Source organism: Serinus canaria, chromosome 2, assembly GCF_022539315.1.
Source record: "Serinus canaria isolate serCan28SL12 chromosome 2, serCan2020, whole genome shotgun sequence".
Taxonomy (NCBI): domain Eukaryota; kingdom Metazoa; phylum Chordata; class Aves; order Passeriformes; family Fringillidae; genus Serinus; species Serinus canaria.
The window spans coordinates 79,584,381-79,603,402 of NC_066315.1; the positions used below are offsets into that span (position 1 = coordinate 79,584,381).

A 19,022-nucleotide genomic window follows, 5' to 3' on the forward strand; every position below is an offset into this window, starting at 1 on the left:
TTTTATTACTGAAAAGTCAAATTCTGAAAATCTGAAGCCAGATATATCTGATAATTTCAAGACTCCCTTGACAAAGAATGCAGGTATGCTCTTTCACTGAGGCTTTCTGACTGCTCTCAAATCCTGTCCCCACAGGGCCCAGCCTCCTCTCCCAGAGTGCACTCCAGCTCAATTCCAAACCTGAAGGATCCTTCCAGTACTCAGCCAGCTACCACAGCAACCAGACCCTCGCCCTGGGCGAAACAGCATCTGCTCAGCTCCCGTCCCGCAGCAGTCAGGCCAGAGGTGCCATCCAGAGCTACAGCCAGGTATGTGTCCTAAGCAATTGTGGTCTCACATATGAAATTGTGTGGAGTTGCTCCAAGGAAAGAGCTGTTCAGTGCTTCCCACACCTGAATTCCTGCCTTTACTTTCTGTCTGGTTCAACACACCTGCAGCAGGGTGGAGTTACCATCTTGATTTTTGTAAATCTCCGGTGGGTTGACTTGCATAGTAATAAAGTAATCCTGATTAACAAGGAGATCTGCATACCAGATTAACTTACTTGCTTGCATATATATTTTGGTAATAGCATGTTCAAGCATTTAGTTTTCAAAGCAAATTTCTGTGCCTGTGCTGATTAGGAGTCCATCCTAAAGTCTAGGACCTGCCAGCATTGCCCCATTACTGAAAGCAGTAAGTTCCAGGAAACAAACAAAGCCAGGCTGACACCAGATGTGAAATCTGCCTGGGGTACCAGGCATCACATGGTGCTATGGCCTCATCTCAAGTGTAGAAAACATTTTTTCATCACATATTGTAGGACTGTTGCCTCTACATTTGAAACATTTTCAAAGATTGTCTCAGATACTCATGAAAACTTTGTAAATCCCTCTACCTGTCTAAACTATCTCTCCTGCCTCTGACATGTAACCCTCTCGCTTTCTGTGCTTTTCACTGTGATATCAAAGCCTCTCAGGAGAAAGTTAAGCTTCAATTTAGACAAGACACGTTCATGCCTCTGTACCTAAACAAAGTCTGACTGGGTCGTGTCGGTCAGCACTGGTTATTTTCTCTGTTTAGATGCTAACCGTCCTAGCAAAGCAGATCATCTCAGTGTGATACCAGGACATTTTGCAGTTCAGGATTCTGTAGAAGGTAGTAGTTATTTGAATTTCAAAGCCTTAAATTGCTAAGAGATTTCAAGTATTAGAGTCATTGCACAGTTTGTGAGATACTGAGAGACATACAATATTCTATTCTCTCAATTTTCTCAGGAAAGCTCCCTATTCTCTATGACTGAAAAATGAAATAAAGCACAGGTAAATTTCAAAATTTTTAGGTAAGAACAGAGTCTAAATATTAACCTGGTACTGGCCATCAGTGAATCATGTCCCCAAGTGCCACATCTGCATGTCTTCTAAATACCCTCAGGAATGGTGACTTGACAACCTTTTCAGTGAAAGAAATTCTTCCTGATGTCCAACCTGAACCTCATCTGGTGCGGCTTGAGGCCATTTCCTCTTCTCCTGCTGGTGGTTGCCTGGGAGAAGAGGCCGACCTCCACATGGCTACAGTCTCCTTTCTGGCAGTTGTAGAGAGCAATGAGGTCTCCCCTGCGACCTCCAGGCTAAACAACCCCAGCTCCCTCAGCTGCTCCAGACCCTTCACCATCTCTGCTGCCCTTCTCTGGACATGCTCCAGCACCTCAATGTCTGTTTTGCATTGAGAGATCCAAAACTGTACACATGATTTGAGGTGTGGCATCACCAGTGCTGAGTACAGGATGATGATCACTGCCCAGGTCCTGCTGGCCACACTATTGCTGGTCCAGGCCAGGATGCCATTGGTCTTCTTGGCCACCCGGGCTCATGCTGGCTTATGATCAGTTACCTGTATCAGAACCCCCATGTCCTTCTCCACAGGCAACTTTCCAGCCACTCTTCCCCCAGCCTGTGGAGCTGCAGGAGGCTGTTGAGGCCAAAGTGCAGGACGTGGCACTTCACTTTGTTGAGCCTCATGCAGCTGGCCTTAGCCCATCAATCCTGCCTGCCCAGATCCCTCTGCAGAGCCTGCCATCCCTCCAGCAGATTAACACTCCCAGCCAGCTTGGTATTTTTCTGCAATCTGATTTAGGGTGCACTCCATCCCCTTGCTAGGTCATTGTTAAAGGCATCAAACAAGACAGATCCCTGGGGAATTCCACTTGTGGCAGGCTACCTACCTGATGGAACCTTTCACCACCATTCCCTAGGCCTGGTCACCCAGCCAGTTTTTTACCTAGTGAAGAGTGCACCCAGCCATGGGCTGCCAGTTTCTCCAGGTGAATCTTGTGGAAAACAGCATCATCTGGAGTTCTGCTTTTTGAAAAGCATCATACCCTGGGTGTTGGCCTGAAAGACTATGATGTGTCTTTAAGGAGGCTGGGAAAATAAGATGATGGAAATGGAGCAGGTTATGGGAGCAGCAGAAACAAAAACTAAGTAGAAGTGAGAGTGGAAGGATAATCTTTTTTATAAAACAAAAAGTCAGGAAAGAAAGTCATGCAGATTTGTAATGGTTAGAAAGAGATATATTCTTAATATAAATTCTATTATATTCATTGATAGAAATAGATGAATTTATGGAGGGGGAAAAATTAATGACCTAGATTTTTTTTTCATTGGAATTACACTGATCAGACATTGCTTAGATCTGAGAAGCTCTCATGAACCATCACTTCAGAGAGAACTGGTTTCCTTCCGAAAGGTAATTAGTAAGGTTAGAAAGGCAACATTTCCTATCCTTTGTTTTTCATGGTGTGAGAGGACAGAAAATAGATGTTCTTTTTACTTTCATACACATTGTAGGATAGATATTCCTACAGGAAAATAACTCAGAGAACTTAATAATTTTTCAAACCATGATGCTGCAAAAGATGCCTGACAACTTCAGATGAATTAAAATATATTTTGAAAATACTAACAAACTGCCATATAAACTATTAATTAATACCATTAAAAGTATATAAAAGGGATTTTAAAAGAGGTAAACAAGAAAATGCAAAAGTCAAAATTAAAAAATCCTGAATATGACCATTGCTGATCCCACAATTACAGGGAAAAAAAAGTCAATCCTAAGGTTTTGCTATACCTATTATAATTAAAATAAGCCTCAGGAGTTGAAGCTTCTCAGATTGTGATAATTTCCTTTGGTATTTTTGTGCAAGGAATATAGCTATCTCTCAACATGAATGATAGTCCAAATGCTTGCAAAAAAAAAATGTAAATAGTCCCAAGGCCAGCTGTGACAGCAAGAACAATTTCTGAAACTGCAATTGTATAAAAAAGAGAAACTAATTAGTCTTGGGACTTCCTGTATAGTGTTGCAAAGTGCAATCTAACATTTTTGTCAATTTGGTGGAGTTCATTGTAGATCATAGAGTTTTTTCCAGTGCTTTGCCTACTTTAGAACACAAAATTTTTATCTTCTAAATCTACTGGGACAGGATTTCTTAGCAAAAACTGCTCCTCTGGCAGGGAATTACTCTGCTTCCCCACTGAAAACTGCTTTTCAAACTCAGTGCCCAACCAGGCTTAGTGCAACCTTGAGAATGATCATCGTATGATGCAGAGATATCAAAGGAGTATAAAGTATAGCATGTACTAAAAAGAGCGGTTTTCTGCATGCTCTGCCATGTGTTTGCAGGGGGACAGGAAAGGAAGTTTACATTCTGGATGAGGACTTGTTTAACTCTTGGTAATGTTGCAGTCTTTTCAGAGGCTGTGGCAGCAACACAGGTAAATCCTTACTGTGTATTATCCTGTGCACCTGATGCTTTTGGACTGAACAAGCTGGCACAGAATTGGAAAACCTTAAAAACAAAAAAGTATATGGAAATTCAAGGTGATTAAAAAGTCTTGAAAAGACGTTTTACAGTTACTGTTCTAATGAGTGCTAAAATGCGTAAGTTTTTAAGCAGAAACTGAGTACTGGCCACAAGGTAACAGGCTGCTTCATAACCTACCCAGACAAAAGCTAAAATAAAGATTTCCCTTCTGGTAGGTATGGCCAACGACAATGTGTTTAAAACCTAATTGCAAATATCAACATAAGAATCTTTCTGTCATAAAGGAAACAAGATGAAATCTTAAGGCAGATTACTCTTATTACAGCACTTGGAGCACAATTCACTAGTAGAGATTATGGCAGTGAAATTCTGTGATGCTGAAATCTTTGATTCTACCGCAGGTAATGACTGTAGCATTCACTGCTGCTTTAAAACCAGAGATGGACCTTTCAAACCTCATGCAGCTGCCCTTGGCCCATTTATCCTGCCTGCCCAGATCCCTCTGCAGAGCCTGCCGAGGGATCTACCCCCCAGCAGATTAACACCCCAACTTGTTGTTCTTTTTCTGCAAAATGATTTAGGGTGCACTCCATCCCCTTGTCCAGTCTTTGTTAAAGATACCAAACAACAGAGATCCCTGGGGAATCCTACTTGTAGCAGGCCACCCACTTGATGCAACCCTGTCTCTGGACACTCTGAAAAGATCTCACACAATTCTGTTTGTGAATGTAGAAGACTACAATTACCTACCTTCATCTATATGAATGACCTTTGAGAGCAGGATCAGGTAGGCTGACAGATTTTCCTAACAGTGTTGAAATTTTGGAAGGAAACAATGGAACAAAATCAGGAGAAAGAGATTTAATAGGCCATATTTGAGGAATTCAGAGGTATAGACTGGTATCTGTTATTGAATAAGAGCATTTGAACACAGGCAGCATCTTTCTAGTCTGGTCGGGAACTTAAAAATTACATTAAAGCTGTCTTGCAGAAGAAAGGCCCTTCTCTAGGTCCTGGCCAAAGACTGAAAGATGCATTCCAAGACTAGAGAATGTTATGCAATTTCCATGCCCTCTTCTGTCCTTTGTAAGAGTGCTGATTGAGGCATTGGACCACAGCAGAATGATGCCTTGAGTGAAGCCTTATGGAAAGTTCTTTGGGCTTACAGGAAAAAAGTAGCCCTCAACAGACTGGCAAGTCTAGCAGTCTCTAAAAAAAAGCTCAGAGCATCACTGAGACTGTGAAACGGAGCTGCACCCGTGGAATGTCTCTAGAAAACCCTAGTCAGGATGAACAAGTTTTCTGCCTAAAGCTAAACACACACCCGTAGTTAAAAGCCAGAGGGGCCTGGAGGGAGGTTTTCTACACAACTTGGAAAATCCTCCCTAAAATCAAGAGAAAGGGTCTTCTCATGGACCACAGTGTACTGTATATAATTATGTTAGTATTCATCAGATATGACTTGTTTGAGATTATAAAGGCAAAGAGAGCCAGAGAGCAAAATGAGCTGAAAACTGGCTCTGGCATTTACTGCTAAACTAAAGTTCATCCAGACCTAAGATGGGCATGCAAACCTACTCAAACCTCTGGGAGCAATCTCCAAGAAGGGATATACTGATTCATATTAGCAGCTGACCCCAAAGTTTCACTTAAAGTTGTCTAGCCATTTTGTAATTCCTTATCCATGAAAAATTTTTGCAGAATAAATAAGTCAACACAATTATTTGGCCCTCTCGATTCTACTCTGTAGAACAAAAATCTTATATTGCGGTCTTTTATGTACTCTTTCTTGGTTAAAGTTCCAATTTAAATATCATTTGGATTGTAAAAAAACAAACAAAAAAACAACAACAATAACACAAAAACCCACCAACCCACAAAAAAACCAAACAACAACAAAAAAATCCCCACACAAGAACAACCAAATAACCAAAAATCCCCCAAAAACCCAACCCCCAAAAAACTAATTTCCTGGAATTTTGAGCATTAAATGCTTGAATGAACAGGCAAACAACAGTTAGATTGTTCTCTAGTCTCCTATAACCTAACTGAATACCCCCAATAATTTTCTGTATGAAGCTCTAAAGATACTGTTTTGAATCAGTAGAAAAGGATCTTCTTAGTAACATTAAATGGGAAAGAAACTATTTTTATAGCTGTGTTAATGTTCTCATGTTTTTTTCACACATTCCTGTTTCTAAAAAGGATATAGCAGAATCCATATATTGAATCCAAATAAGCAAGACTACTTTTCATTAGGATACCAGGGAAATGAAACCCCTGTGTCTTGGAATAGATATTCATAGGGCTGTAGTAAAAAAAGTCCTTGATTTTTATTCACATCTAAGAAATAGGATGATGGTAGAGAATATAATTACTGAGAAGCAAATTTACTATTAGTTTATTATCTTAAAAACAGTTTTGTTATCAGGTTGAAAAAAATAATGGATAAATGGAAAAAAATAAGGGAAAAATACCATTGTATTTTTTTCTTCCATATGAAGTATGTCACACTGCAGGGTGAACAATGACGTGTCTTTATGTCTGTCTTAAGTCACAGACACGGAGAAACACAATGAAAAACTAAACCACATTTTGTCTCTGAAAAGATGTGTGGAGAATGTTACTGCACACTTGGCCCTTTGAAAAAACCTAAGAACCTCACGGTACATTTAAGACAGGTCTGGGATTAGTCACATCCTAGAAAATACTGCATGCTAGTGTTTTCATTGCAATCTGTTCATCCATAAGTTCTCTCCTTCACACAGAGCACATGCTTAGCTTTTTAGGAAGTGCTATATACTGCATTTTTAATTAAGCATTTAATTATTGTGTCCCCACCACTACACCTTGCTCCCTATAACAAATCATCATGAAATGGGATTTTTGGGTTTTTTTTTGAATTAGTGCTTGCAGAATGCCCGCAGCTTTATAGAGATTTATTAGGAATATGGGATAATACTGGTTTACTTGAAATTAATTACTCTAAATCCTTGACACATTAAGCAGTGTAGAAGTAGATTAGAAAAAGAAATTTTGTATACATGATGACAGTACTTGCCTAAAACCCTTAGGATCAACAGCAAACTGTTAAAGTTACCAATGTGTTACCAGTGCATGGAAGAAGTAACTGGTGCACTGGTAACACTGCAGAAGACTGTATTTTGGTACACTGTTTATTAAAAAATTGTTATTATTATGCCACTTAACAGTCCAAAAAGTAAAATTTATTAACAAATTTCAATTGATAATGTAGCTAGTTTGAAAGACATTTTGTTAAGTGCAAAATTTGCTTTGCCCATGTTGTCTTAAATCATGCCGACCTTTTTTTTTGTTTAATGAAAGTTGTTACCATATAGTCTAAACCTGGAAAATGAAAACTGTACTTCTGTCAAATATATGATTGGACAGTCAGCTGAAGATTAGTCCTTCTTTCCATTTTAACGCATATACGGTAAGTAGCTCAGCGTGAAAGTAGCTTTTAAAAGTTCACTGATGTTCCCACAGTTTTCCTTCATGGTTTTTGTTAGGAGCCTTTCAGGTGAGCAACTTCTTGGCCATGTTTGAGAATGTCAAGACTTACTTGAAGCTGTGCTGTTTGTTACTTGCTGCTGCAATCTGAACAGTCCAGCTCAAAAGAGAGCAGCTACTTCCATCTGTGAGCCCCTTGCTCACCTGGCAGTCACCATGCAGAGCACCTGGAGTGGAACAGTTTATGTTTCATTTATGTGTAAAGCCATTGCTCTGTGAGCTGCAAAGCCTCAAAGCCAGGGAGGTCTGGGTCTGGCAGTGCTCTCTTAAGAAGCCTGAACAATGTCAGTGCTGGTAGCTTCTTCCATGCTACTAGCAACTGGGAGCAAAACTCCAGGAGGAGCTTCTCAGAAGCCTTGTTTCTTGTCTCTGTCTAGGAAAATACATATTCTTACTCCAGACACAAAGCATTTAATATGAAGGGCAGGCTCCAAAAGTAAAAAAAAAAAAAAAAAGACAGAAACATTTCCAGTGGGCGAACAGAGGAAGAAGTACAGATTTCTGGCATTTTGAATCTTGTTTATTTTCTGCTCTGATTAGTTATGTTGTCCTCAGTTCTTGACCAAATCCTTTATTGAGTATCCTAGTGCAAATAAATCAAATTTCATACCAGGAACATGGCGATTTTGCCCACTTGTTTTTGTTTTTGTTTTTTTTTTTTTTTGTAGGATGCTACTGAAAAACCACATTGCTATTCAATGTATAACAATGCTACTGTTGGCATTCACAACACCTCTTTGAATTGAGTCACAAAATTCATTATTCACATTTTAAAGCTTCTTCTGCCTAAGGAAATCAGTAGCTGAGAGGCGTGTGCATGTGTTTGGGCAAAGCACCGGTCAGACAGATTCAAACTATGCTGTCAACTCCGAGGATTCAGGGCACTTTCTGAGGTTTCAAGTAAATCCCCTGCCTAACCAGAAAAAAAAGTAGTATCTGAATCCAACAGCGCATCTTCCAACAGAGCGCTGAGCTCTCATTCACTGCGGGGTGCAGTTATGAGAGGATTTTAATGTTACCAGACTCATAGATGATCTCTTGAGCCTAAGATCCCCGATAAAAAAAAGGGGGGGGAGCCGTCTGTGTGAAAGGGCGAGCTCCATCCTCTGCGGCTTCAGAAGCGGCTCGGGCACAGAACCGAAATTTCTCATAGGCAGTACCTCCCGAGGATTTTCTCTCGCTCCCTTTTCCCAGCCCCCCTCAATTACTGGTCTTAGAGGAGGCTCAGCGCTGCCTTGCCCGGGGCTAGCGGGTCGGCGCAGGGGGGCAGGGAGCTGTCTCCTTCCTTCTCTATGCAGATTCCCCGCTGGATGCGGCCCAGGGAAGCGCCCGGCCCCGGCAGCTCCTCACGTACCCCCCGCCCCTTTCGTGCCGCGTAACTGAGTGCGAGGCGGCCGCTTGCCGTGCTGCCAGGGGGGCTTGGCGTGCACCGGCCCGGGCTTCCCCTTCCTCCGCCCCAGGTCGGGGCCGTGGGGAGCAGCGAGCTCCTGGTGCGGTGCCTCTCCTCGCAGGGACACACAGATTGCTGGAAACCGAGGAAAGTTACTCGATTAAAGGCTTTTCCGAGGCTTCGGCCGCTCTTCTCTAATGTATGCAGAATAAAGGGGCGCGGGTGTATTTATCTGTGTATATGTACGTACGTAAGTATTTGAGCCGGGGCTAAACCCTGCCTGGTTTAGGGGTTGGCAGGCGAGCGCATTCCGGAGCCGGCGCCCCGGAGCGCTGTGCCCCACGGCCGGCTGCCGGCTTCAGCCGTCGGGGGGAGTTTCGACACCTCTCGGGCTGAGCCAGCCGCTGTTTTCTCCCTGAAAGGCCGGGAATGCTTTAGCAGATTACCGACTCCCGTAATCCCGCGAGCGCCGGGTGCCGGCCTGGTTCGAGGTCAGCGAGGGGGCTGCGTGAGGCCGGGGGGCTGCTCCGCCCGGCGGGCCCGCACCGCCCCGCGCAGGGCCGGGGGAGCCGGGTGCCCGCCGCCGCTGACGCCTCTGCCTTTCCTTCCCGCAGCAGGGCCCGGGGGGCCGCGGCGCCCACCCGGGCGGCCCGGAACCGCCGCCGCCGCCCGCCGCCCCGCTTCCGCGGGAGCCCTTCGCGCCCAGCCACGGCAGCGCCTTCCACCTGCCCGAGCCCCAGCACGCCGCCGCGCTCTACTACGCCAGCTCCACGCTGCCGGCGCAGCGGGTGAGCTCCCCGCTGCCCGCCCAGCCCGGCGGCTCCCCCACAAAGCTGCCGCGGGCCGGCTCCGCCGCCGAGGGCGCCGCCTACGCCACCGCGCAGCGCCTCTCCTCCCCGAAGCAGTCCCCCAGCCGCCTGGCCAAGTCCTACAGCACCAGCTCGCCCATCAACATCGTCGTCTCCTCGGCGGGACTGTCGCCGTCCCCCATCCGAGTGACCTCCCCGCCCACCGTCCAGTCTAACATTTCCTCCTCTCCTATCCACCAGTTAAGCTCCACCATCGGCACTTACGCCACCCTGTCGCCTACCAAGCGGCTTGTTCACGCTGCCGATCAGTACAGCAAGCACTCCCAGGAGCTGTACGCCACCGCCACCCTGCAGAGACCCGGCTCCCTCGCAGGTAAAACCGCGGCCGGCAGCGCCTCGGGTCCGCGGCTGCGGCGGGGACGGGGCCGTGCGGTGCCGCCGCGCCCGCGGAGGGAGGCGGCGAGGGGCGAGAGGCGGGGGTGCAGGGCCGCCGGCCGAGGACGGGGGGGAGCGGGGGGGCGTTTGACAGGAGAACGGCACTTGGGGGAATTGCTGGTGGGTTTTATCCCGGGTCCTGCTCAGGGAGGCTGCCTGCCGCTGCTTGAGCAAAGTACCTGAGTTCTCCCGGCTCGTCCCGCCTTCCGTCGCCGGGCAGGTGTGCGTGCTGCCGGGGGGTGCGGGGCTCGCCGCGCTCCCCGCTGTGCCCCGCGGTGCGGGTGGGGGGTTTGTTACTATGGCGAATCTCTTCTCTGCCGCCATCAGAACCTCTGAGCCTTTTTCAGGGAATCGCTTTTCCCCGGATTTACAGGCGGCTCAGGCGTACTTGACAAGTTTGGGGTTACTTAGCAGGAACTCCCGGTGTACCGAGTCGTGCCGAGTAAGAGGTAGCGGTGATTTGGCTCCGAGTGCTCTTTGGGGAACAGGCTGTTACAGCTGATTTAATGTCTCTGTAAACGCAGACTTTGAGCAGATCCAAGAAGTGAGATACTGGTGCGCTGTTCTCTAAACCATCTCTTTGCTAAACTGAGCATCCTTCAGGGGTGGGTTTTTTGTGTTCTCAAAATTTTCAGTTTCATTGCTATAGTAACAGCTGCTATGCTCATATGTTCTCTTGTGTGACATAAATAGATTTGAAGATAAATAGGATACATAAAGAAGTTAGGCTGAGTTTATCAGTCAGGTACACAAGTCTCTTACTGGAGTGAAGACCTCACCCCCCTTTCTCCTCTCACCTACCTCCCCTCCCCCACTCCAGCTGTTGTCAGCATCCTATATAATTCCTGTGTGTCTAAACACACAGATGGAATTAACTAATAATAAAATACTGTTTTGATCTATTTCCTTGTAAAAACTCTTTGTTGGAATTTTTTTCATATTTAAAGGGCAGGGGTTTTAAAACTTTACATCTTTATATATATATATAACAGTGCATTTTAATTTCAGAATGAGTAAAGTGACAGTATCATTAAATTAAGGTGAAATTCAAGATCTCGGGATGCTTGTATCAAGCCTGTTGTCAAATACGGAGTCTCAGGATACTAAGTGGTTTATTTACCTCTTATATAAATACAATTGCTTCCTGCTGTAGTCCAACACACTGTTGGCCACAAGTATTAAATACTGCCTTTGTAAGGTGGAAATTTAGGATTGCCACAGACTTTGTATTTTAGGGAGTTTTCTAACTTCATTGTTTAGCAAGAGTTTGAGTTTAAAAAGGCATGGATGGAACTGTCATCATCAAGGGAATGGAGAAAAAAAAATCTATTTAAAATTTGTATACCTGTGACTATGAGCTACTAGTGTTTTCCTGATTTTTCTTACCTTTATTCTAGGATAGAAGTCTTTGCTTTGGAAAGTTTCTAACAGGCAAAGTACTTTTTTCTGTTTCTGGACTGTTAGCATTGATATTTGTGTTGTATTAGGGGTTTGGTTTTGGATTTTTTTTAAGAAGGCATGTTTAAATCATTGCAGCATCAAGTCTGTAATGATAGCTTAGTCCAAAACTTTTCTGTTTAGGGCCTAAGGTCCATCATAATGACTCTGAAGTGCTGCAGAAGCTGTTTGTCCTGAGCTAGATCCAAGTTGAAATGTGGATTTAGGCTCTTTTGGCCTTCTTGGCCAATAATGCTTCTATAGACATTCCTATCAGAATTTTCTACTTTGTTTTGAATAAAAGTTCAGGAACTGACATTCATTTTCTTGGATTGTTTTTAAATAAAAGCTTTTGATAAGACTTCTGCATCTTGCATAACCTGCATCTTTTTAAAGCCTACTGCAGGGCGTTGCCTGATTTACTGATTTATGGCTTTGGTGAAATAAAAAGCCTATAGATGATACATGCATTTTAGAAATGGCTGGTGTGTTTTTATGTGGATTTTCCTATGGGAGGGAAGTAGCGGTTGACCATTTGAGTTTGCTGTTGAGTTTGTAAAAATTGATAAAGCAGCACTAACTTTGCCTAGTGCTGGGCTGATCAGAGCAGACATTACAGTCTGCTGGGTCACTCATCCCTTAGGGATTTGATTTTAAGACATGTAAAAACTCTCGTTGTTTTATTTTATAACAAATGGAAAATCGTGTAACTTGAATAAGTATTAGGTGTCAGACCTGGAGAGAGAAAGTATTGCTACTTCAAAGACTCTGTGTAAGCAACAGTATGTTAGTAAATACCATTTCTTTTTTTTTTCCCCTTAGTGATGTGCCTTTCAAGTGGTCCTTGAAAGGAGCTCTATCACATGATCCATTCTTTTGCAAAGGTTTTCTATTGTGTGCTCCTGCCCTTATTTTCCACTGCCATTCTTATGCATGTTCCTCGTGGCCTGACTGCCATCCCAGAGTTACACATTTGCTAGCAGTGTTAAGTGCCTGACTAATCTTCTAGACTTTCACTGGCTTCACTGAAGCCAATGGACTACTCAGAGGCTTAAAATTAGCATATGCTTTAGAGTTAGGGAGGATCAGATGTTACAGATACTACTAAGGTAATCTTACTTTCTTCCTTTTTTCTGTAAATATTTTTGCTCAGAATAGGTTTGTAATTTGAGCTCCAAGTATATCATTTATTGCAGGGATTTTTCAGTCATTGTGTTAGAAATCAAACCCAATGAGAAGGAAACCAAGCAATTGTACTTTGAAACACTAATGTTCAATAAATAGTGGTTTTTCTTCTTGTTTAAAACATCCAAAGTTTTTGGGGGTGGAGGAGGAAGAATGGAGAGCAGTTGTCATGTTGCACTGATTGATGGTTTGCCTGCTGTGATTAATGTGAAGTTGCATTGGCATGTATATGTCATCACAGGGATGATGTTATACTAAGTAATCATTTTCATATCTGGCAATAAAAAAATAAGTATTTGTAGTAATTACTAGAAACACAAATGATGCATTTGTTTTAATTATTTTTGCATTATACTAGAAATTTGTCCTGGAGCTATCTAGTTCATGAATACTACTGGGTTTCAGTGTGCTGAACAAGCCAAACTGTATCAGTGCCAGACTTAGATATTTAAAAGAGAAAACATTCAGATAAGATCCATTAAAAAAAAAAAAATAGTAAAAAGTTACATAGATGACCCAAAACATAACCTGTGTGAGACTTAACTGAAGGGTTGGCATTATTTATATTAATTTCCTATAAATTTGATTATGAAACAACTTGAAATTTTAAAAATGGCAATTCTTAGACTTCATCCTGAATTTCAAATGAGACATGCAACAGTGTGCAATGACTCAGTTTTAACCGAGTAACCTTAGAAACGTCTTCAGAAATGGCTTTTAGTCTAGTTATATTTGAGCTGCTGCCACTGCCAAGCGTGTGTGTGTATGGGTGTGTGTGTACATGTGTATATAGTGGCTCTGGTGAGTGTACATTTGCTGTGTTTATTCTTAGTCTAGCTGCTTCATTGCTATGATCTGCAGTTACAGTTTTAGAAGTAGTTTTCTGCTCTGCACTGCTCCAAAGCATATTCAACCGTCTGTTCAAGCAGCAAACCAAATCCAGAAAGCACAGTTTGTAAATACTTTCTTGCAGCTTCCACACCTGGACTGAGCTTCGGAGTGCTGCTGGGAGCTAAACTCACCAAAGCAAGCCCATTTTGCCTGCAAGAAGGAGTGTTTAGGGCAGCAAGCAACAGAAACACGGGAAAACTCTTTCAGGAGGCAGGTCATGGCACATGTGCCTACTCTTCATGCTCTTCTGAAGCATCTTCTGGTGGACAGAATCAGACAGACAGTACTAGAGGAGTACTGAGTTGATTTAGGAGCAAAGGGGAAGGAGGCAGTCAAAGTGTGTTGTTCATGTGGTTTGTGCCTCAGGTTATGTCCCTGGGAGCAGCCCCAATGTTACAAAGCCATTCCTTCCTCTCCATCCAGGTTTAGGGAAGACTAGGGACATGCAAAGCAATGAAGAGTAGTTACATGTAATTCCTTATTACAAAAAACTCAAAGGAGACTAATCCTGCTTGAAGACTGTGCCATGTTTCCTAAGCTGTGTTGAAAGGTTAAGTTTAAGAAATGAGTGTTGGTGTGAATCACTTGATATAATGTTAGATGGAAAGAATATTACACAGCTATCTTTCATGTAGTGGTGACACATTTCACTGAAACAAGAACTGCAGCATTCCTCTAGACAGCTCTGCTGCTACCAGTGTTGAAAACTTCAGTGCTCAGCCTGGTGTTTACAATCTTCCTTCAAGTAAAATCAAAATGGAAAATAATTTTTCCTATCTGAATAGGACTGTTTGTATGCAAATGTAGTACTAACATTTAAATAACACCAGTTTATAAAAATGTGGCATGGGTTAATACATAAAATATGCTTTCCACTCCTTATTGATCAAAGAGTTCTTAATTTATCAGGCTTAATTGGTTCCTTCTGCTCCTTCATATGTTTTACCTCACTCATCTCTCTCGTTGCTGAGGACCTTCCTTTATCCTTTCTCCTTCTGTAAGCTTTTCACTGTATATGATGTGTTGAACCCTGGTTTCCTGTTGGGGCTTATGGCAGGACTCCTATTTGGTGGTGAGTGTTGACATGTTAAAGCATGTCAGTGTCAGTCACAGGGGCACAGAGCATCTTAAGCAACTTTCTCTGGGATAACTGATATACATAGATTGATGTTTCCTTTCGATTGCATGAAAATGTTGGATCATCTATATATCACTAGTTCATTGCCATCTTTATAAAGATTATCTTGTTACGTATTAGAGGTCTCCAGTAAATCACACTGCACTTGTACTTGTGCTAGAAGAGCTGCATTACTGTCAACTTACAGCCAAAGTGAATCTAAATCACCCCAGAATTAAAAGTTTTCTGTGCCTTTAAATTCCCATCCGAGCCACAGGGCTGAGCTAATAAAATAGTCTAGGTGTGTTGTGCCATTGTACATTTTTGGACAGGCAAGGAAGAAAAATATTTGATTTTTTAAAAATTTTTTTTGGCTTTAAGATAAACTCTTGGACCATCTATATGATTGATCATAACAGAAAGGACACTCAGTTGTTTCCCGTAACTATTCTGTATTTTTACAGAATCCCGTGAGTATCTCTTTTATAGAGAAAACCAAATTGCTTCATTAATTTTAACCAAAGTAGTTTTCCATAGTTTTTTTTTCTAAGTTTTTCTTTTCTTTGTTTTTATTCGCTGGAAAATTCCTTTATCTGCTGCCAGAGCCTTTACACATGAGAACACTGTTAATGCTCTTTTGTTCTGGGACAGACACTGCAATCTTAGGAGTTTTTTCTTCTCGTTTACTCTTGAAAACAAAGTGGAAGATTTTGAGTAATATCCAGCAATATATCAGATATTAATTAGAACATGGAACTTGGTGTCTTTCTGATACAAAATTACTTGCTTCCCCATTGCAACCTGGAGTTTAGATCTGCTGGTGTTGCTTTGGAGTTGATACAAATATACAACTAAATGTTCACTTTGATTTTCTTTGTCACTTACTCTACCTATTTCTTTAGCAGTATTTATGTTTCTAATTGTTACAACTGGAACTTTTACAAGAGTGCTCAATTCCAGTTTGGAAAAGGTATCCACAATATACAGTATACAGCAAGAAAGCAGAAGGAATAAGGTGGATGACTTTGAAATATGTAATTATTGCCATGATTTTTGCTCCTGTATTTTTCAGTTTTAGATGACATGAAATTAATTTGCTCATAGGGGAGGAATAATTGACAAGAGCCAAATACAGAAGCCCCATATGCATCTTTGAGCTAATGAACTTGATGTTGGCTCCCAATGTGAGCAAACACAAGAAATATGCCTAAACTTGGGTCCTGTTCTTTCACTGATTACCACCTTTCCTTTTGCTTCCCATTCTTGATAAGGGACATTGTGTGCCTGATCCTCCTAATGATCTTTCAGAGGGGTGTTAAATCAAATAATATTGCAGACTAACAAGCTTTTTGGGCAAAGAGCACCAGTGTGCAATATTGCTGAAAATGGGTTCAACTTGTATTAAGCTCCAAGTATTTTAACCAAATGACTCGGAAACTGTATGGCAGGGGCTGTTTCTGGGATTTTTTAGGCGAATCTAACATCAGACATGCTTCTGCGGACTATTGAGGCCTGTGCTGTTGCTTGGTAACCACAAATGTGGTTTCTGGCCTCTGGTCCTGAACTTTAGCAGTGTACCTAAGAAGGCCAGGTTTCAAATTTAAGCATTCAAGTCACTAGAAGAAATTTCTTAAGCATCAGAGTAGAATTTGAAATGTCTCTGCTTATACACCTGTTGAGCAGGAGGACAAGGAGGTGAAGTTGACAAAAAGCTAACAGAGAAGAGTCTCTGTCCCTAGCAGAAGGATGGTTAAGCCAAGGAGCTGGAATTTGCCAGTTTTTCTTGGCCACTTAAATCCAGTGGAATGTATGAAGTCAAAGAGCAGTGTTTTGGGAACCTCTGAATGGTTTATGGAACTTGGGTTAAAGCAATGGAAATACATTAACCAGTATTGGCACTACAGTTCCTATGCTTGCCTTGCTTATATTGATCTGTGTTCTGTTTAGTATGAGTTTGCAGGAAGAGAATAGGGCCTCATAAACAATTATACATCCAAACTTTTGGGTCTTAAGGGTATGCTAGTGAGGCTCAGTCTCATCCTTGCCTATTACAAACCTATTTTTGCCTTCAGGTCTCAGTGGTGTCCTCATCTACCTATTGTCTTCTTCAACTGCCAGGAATGTGATTCTCTGCTATATTTTGGCCTCAAACTTAGTCCTTGAGAGCAGAGGAGAGTGCTGTTGTATGAGATAGGGAGTATAAGACAAGGCAAGATCCCCTTCTATCAAATTTCTGACACTCAGTCTTTTATGGCATAAGTGAAAATATTTATTTCTGCTGTACAGTCTGAAATGGGATGATGTTTGTCTTGCTTGTGCACTGGGCAAAGAAGGCGCATGTGAAAGCTGCAGCTTCCTCAGTCTCAAACCCTGCTGCAAGGCATTATCCAGTAGCCTTGCAAATGTATTGATAAAAAATGACAGAAATCTTATGTTCATCATGGGTTTTGGGTATTTAAAGGATGTCAGAACAAGCCCTTCATTTTTACTGTGGCAGAGAACATGATCCTTCCCAGTTGCTGTGGCACAGAAACTTTTAGTAATAGATGGAGTAGCTCAGATTTAGGAAGTTGGCATGCAGCTCATCAGTAACATAAGCATTCATTTGTTGGTATATCTAATGGCTTTTTGGTTGTTGTGTGCACACACACTCTTTAAAGCAGTGCAGGTACCTCTGATCAAGAATAATTAATTATGGCAGAAAGAAGATGGCAAAATGGGCGGTTGTGGAAGGCCCCTTTATTAAGGCCAAAGCTTGTGTGGAGAGGTTGCCCATGTCTGCCTGTGCCACATGCAAATGCTCATGGGTGAATCACATTACTTGTCAGTGCTGACAGCTGCCAGAAGCTACACTGGGCCAAATTTGCTCTATGAGCAAATCATGGGAAATAAATGAGGCAATTTTTCAGTAATCATAGGGTCAAAATTTGAAGATCATATAAATGTGGACCTAGAACAGAATATCTTTTGGTTTTATAGAAGTGATATTGGAGAGGACAGAGAGATATTGTCTACTGATACTGAATTCATGGAACTGTACATTATCATAAGTGGTTAGAAGCAAAAGTCACAATTTAATATGCTGAAATGAGAAGGACCAAGTGATGACTAATCTTACAATTATAAGGCATGGCATATGAAACTGCCAGTTGGATCACATAGATTTTTAATAAGTACATCAAGTTGCAACTTAGAGTGTGTTAGTGAAGTGTCCTTGCCCATAGCAGGGGTTGAAACTAATCTTTAAGGTCCCTTCCAGCCCAAACCATTCTGTGATGCTGTAATGAAAAAGTGCTATGTTAGTTTGAATACAAGTGGTTTGAAATCTCATGCAATCCTCCCTTTACTGGGGAAATTTTTGCATATGCTTTCCTATATTTGCTTCCTCCACAGTGTATGTCTGTCTTGCCTTATGGCCCCTTATCCTCTCAGTCCAATCCAGGTGCAAAGCATCCCTTTTATCAGCTAGCCAGCTGTGCTGCTCTCCAGCAGTAAAAGCTTTTGATCATCTGGCTAAAGCTGTCCCTAGGTTTAAAGAGTGTTGACTGGGAGGAAAGTAAGGGTGGAGAAGGAGCTGTGACCCTCTGATACCAGGGCAGATTTCCTGTCATTGGAGAGCAAAATGACACCTCTCCATGGGGTCTTTTTCTCACCCCACTACTTTCCTGAGCATCCTAGTTCAGTGGGAATGCAGTCCTGTTTACATTTTATCACCAAAAGGTGTCATGAGCTCTTCAAAGTTCTGGGAGTATGGTCTGTAAAGGAGGGTGAGATGGACTCTTTCAGATATTTGTAGGGGAAAGAAAGTGGAGGGGGACAAGATGACAGCCCTCTGTGTGTTTGGGGCTAATATACTGTGGAGAAAGGGAGGACTGAGTGAAAGAAAAATTACAGACCTGTTAATCACAGTGCTCTTTGGACATTACAACATAAACTGATAGAAAGGATAATATAAGACATGAAGATAGTAAATAGTTAAAGGGATAATTTGCAACAGGAGTTCTCCAAAACAGATTGTGCTGGAATGACCTCCTTACTGACCTTTTCTTAGATGATATTTGATGTCTTTGTATTTCCTGTCAGGGCTCTGAGCATGGATTTTCTGTAGTGCCACTTGGGAAATATTTAGTTAAGCTAGAGAAGATGGATATTCTTGCAAGAGTGTAGTTGGGCAGGGACCTGGGTAAAGGAACATTTTCAGTTTGTCATTTTGAAGACTGAAGTAATGGAAAGGAAGGGTACTCCTAATAAAGTTCCACAAGGAGGACTCTTTTTGGCTACTTGAAAAATACTTTTTCATTTTATTATCTTGGCACAAAACCATGAAATAAGCCAAGGAAACTTCTTGATAGTGGAATATTAGGAGGCATTTTCTGAAGAGAAGAAGATAAATCCTCTAGAAAGATGGAAGAAAGAAAG

At 42.3% G+C, this 19,022-nt stretch overlaps 1 protein-coding gene across 2 annotated transcripts in view; it reads left to right on the top strand.

Annotated features, from left to right (window-relative positions):
* CTNND2 (catenin delta 2) overlaps positions 1 to 19,022 on the top strand; it is a 633,979-nt gene that overhangs the window by 357,261 nt on the left and 257,696 nt on the right. Inside the window, exons 6-7 of one of the 2 annotated variants that reach the window (XM_050971546.1) lie at positions 136 to 308; positions 9,347 to 9,911. In XM_050971546.1, coding sequence (XP_050827503.1) covers positions 136 to 308; positions 9,347 to 9,911 — 738 coding nt within the window. The remainder of the gene's footprint in view (positions 1 to 135; positions 309 to 9,346; positions 9,912 to 19,022) is intronic. The other variant, XM_050971545.1, reaches the window with a different exon arrangement.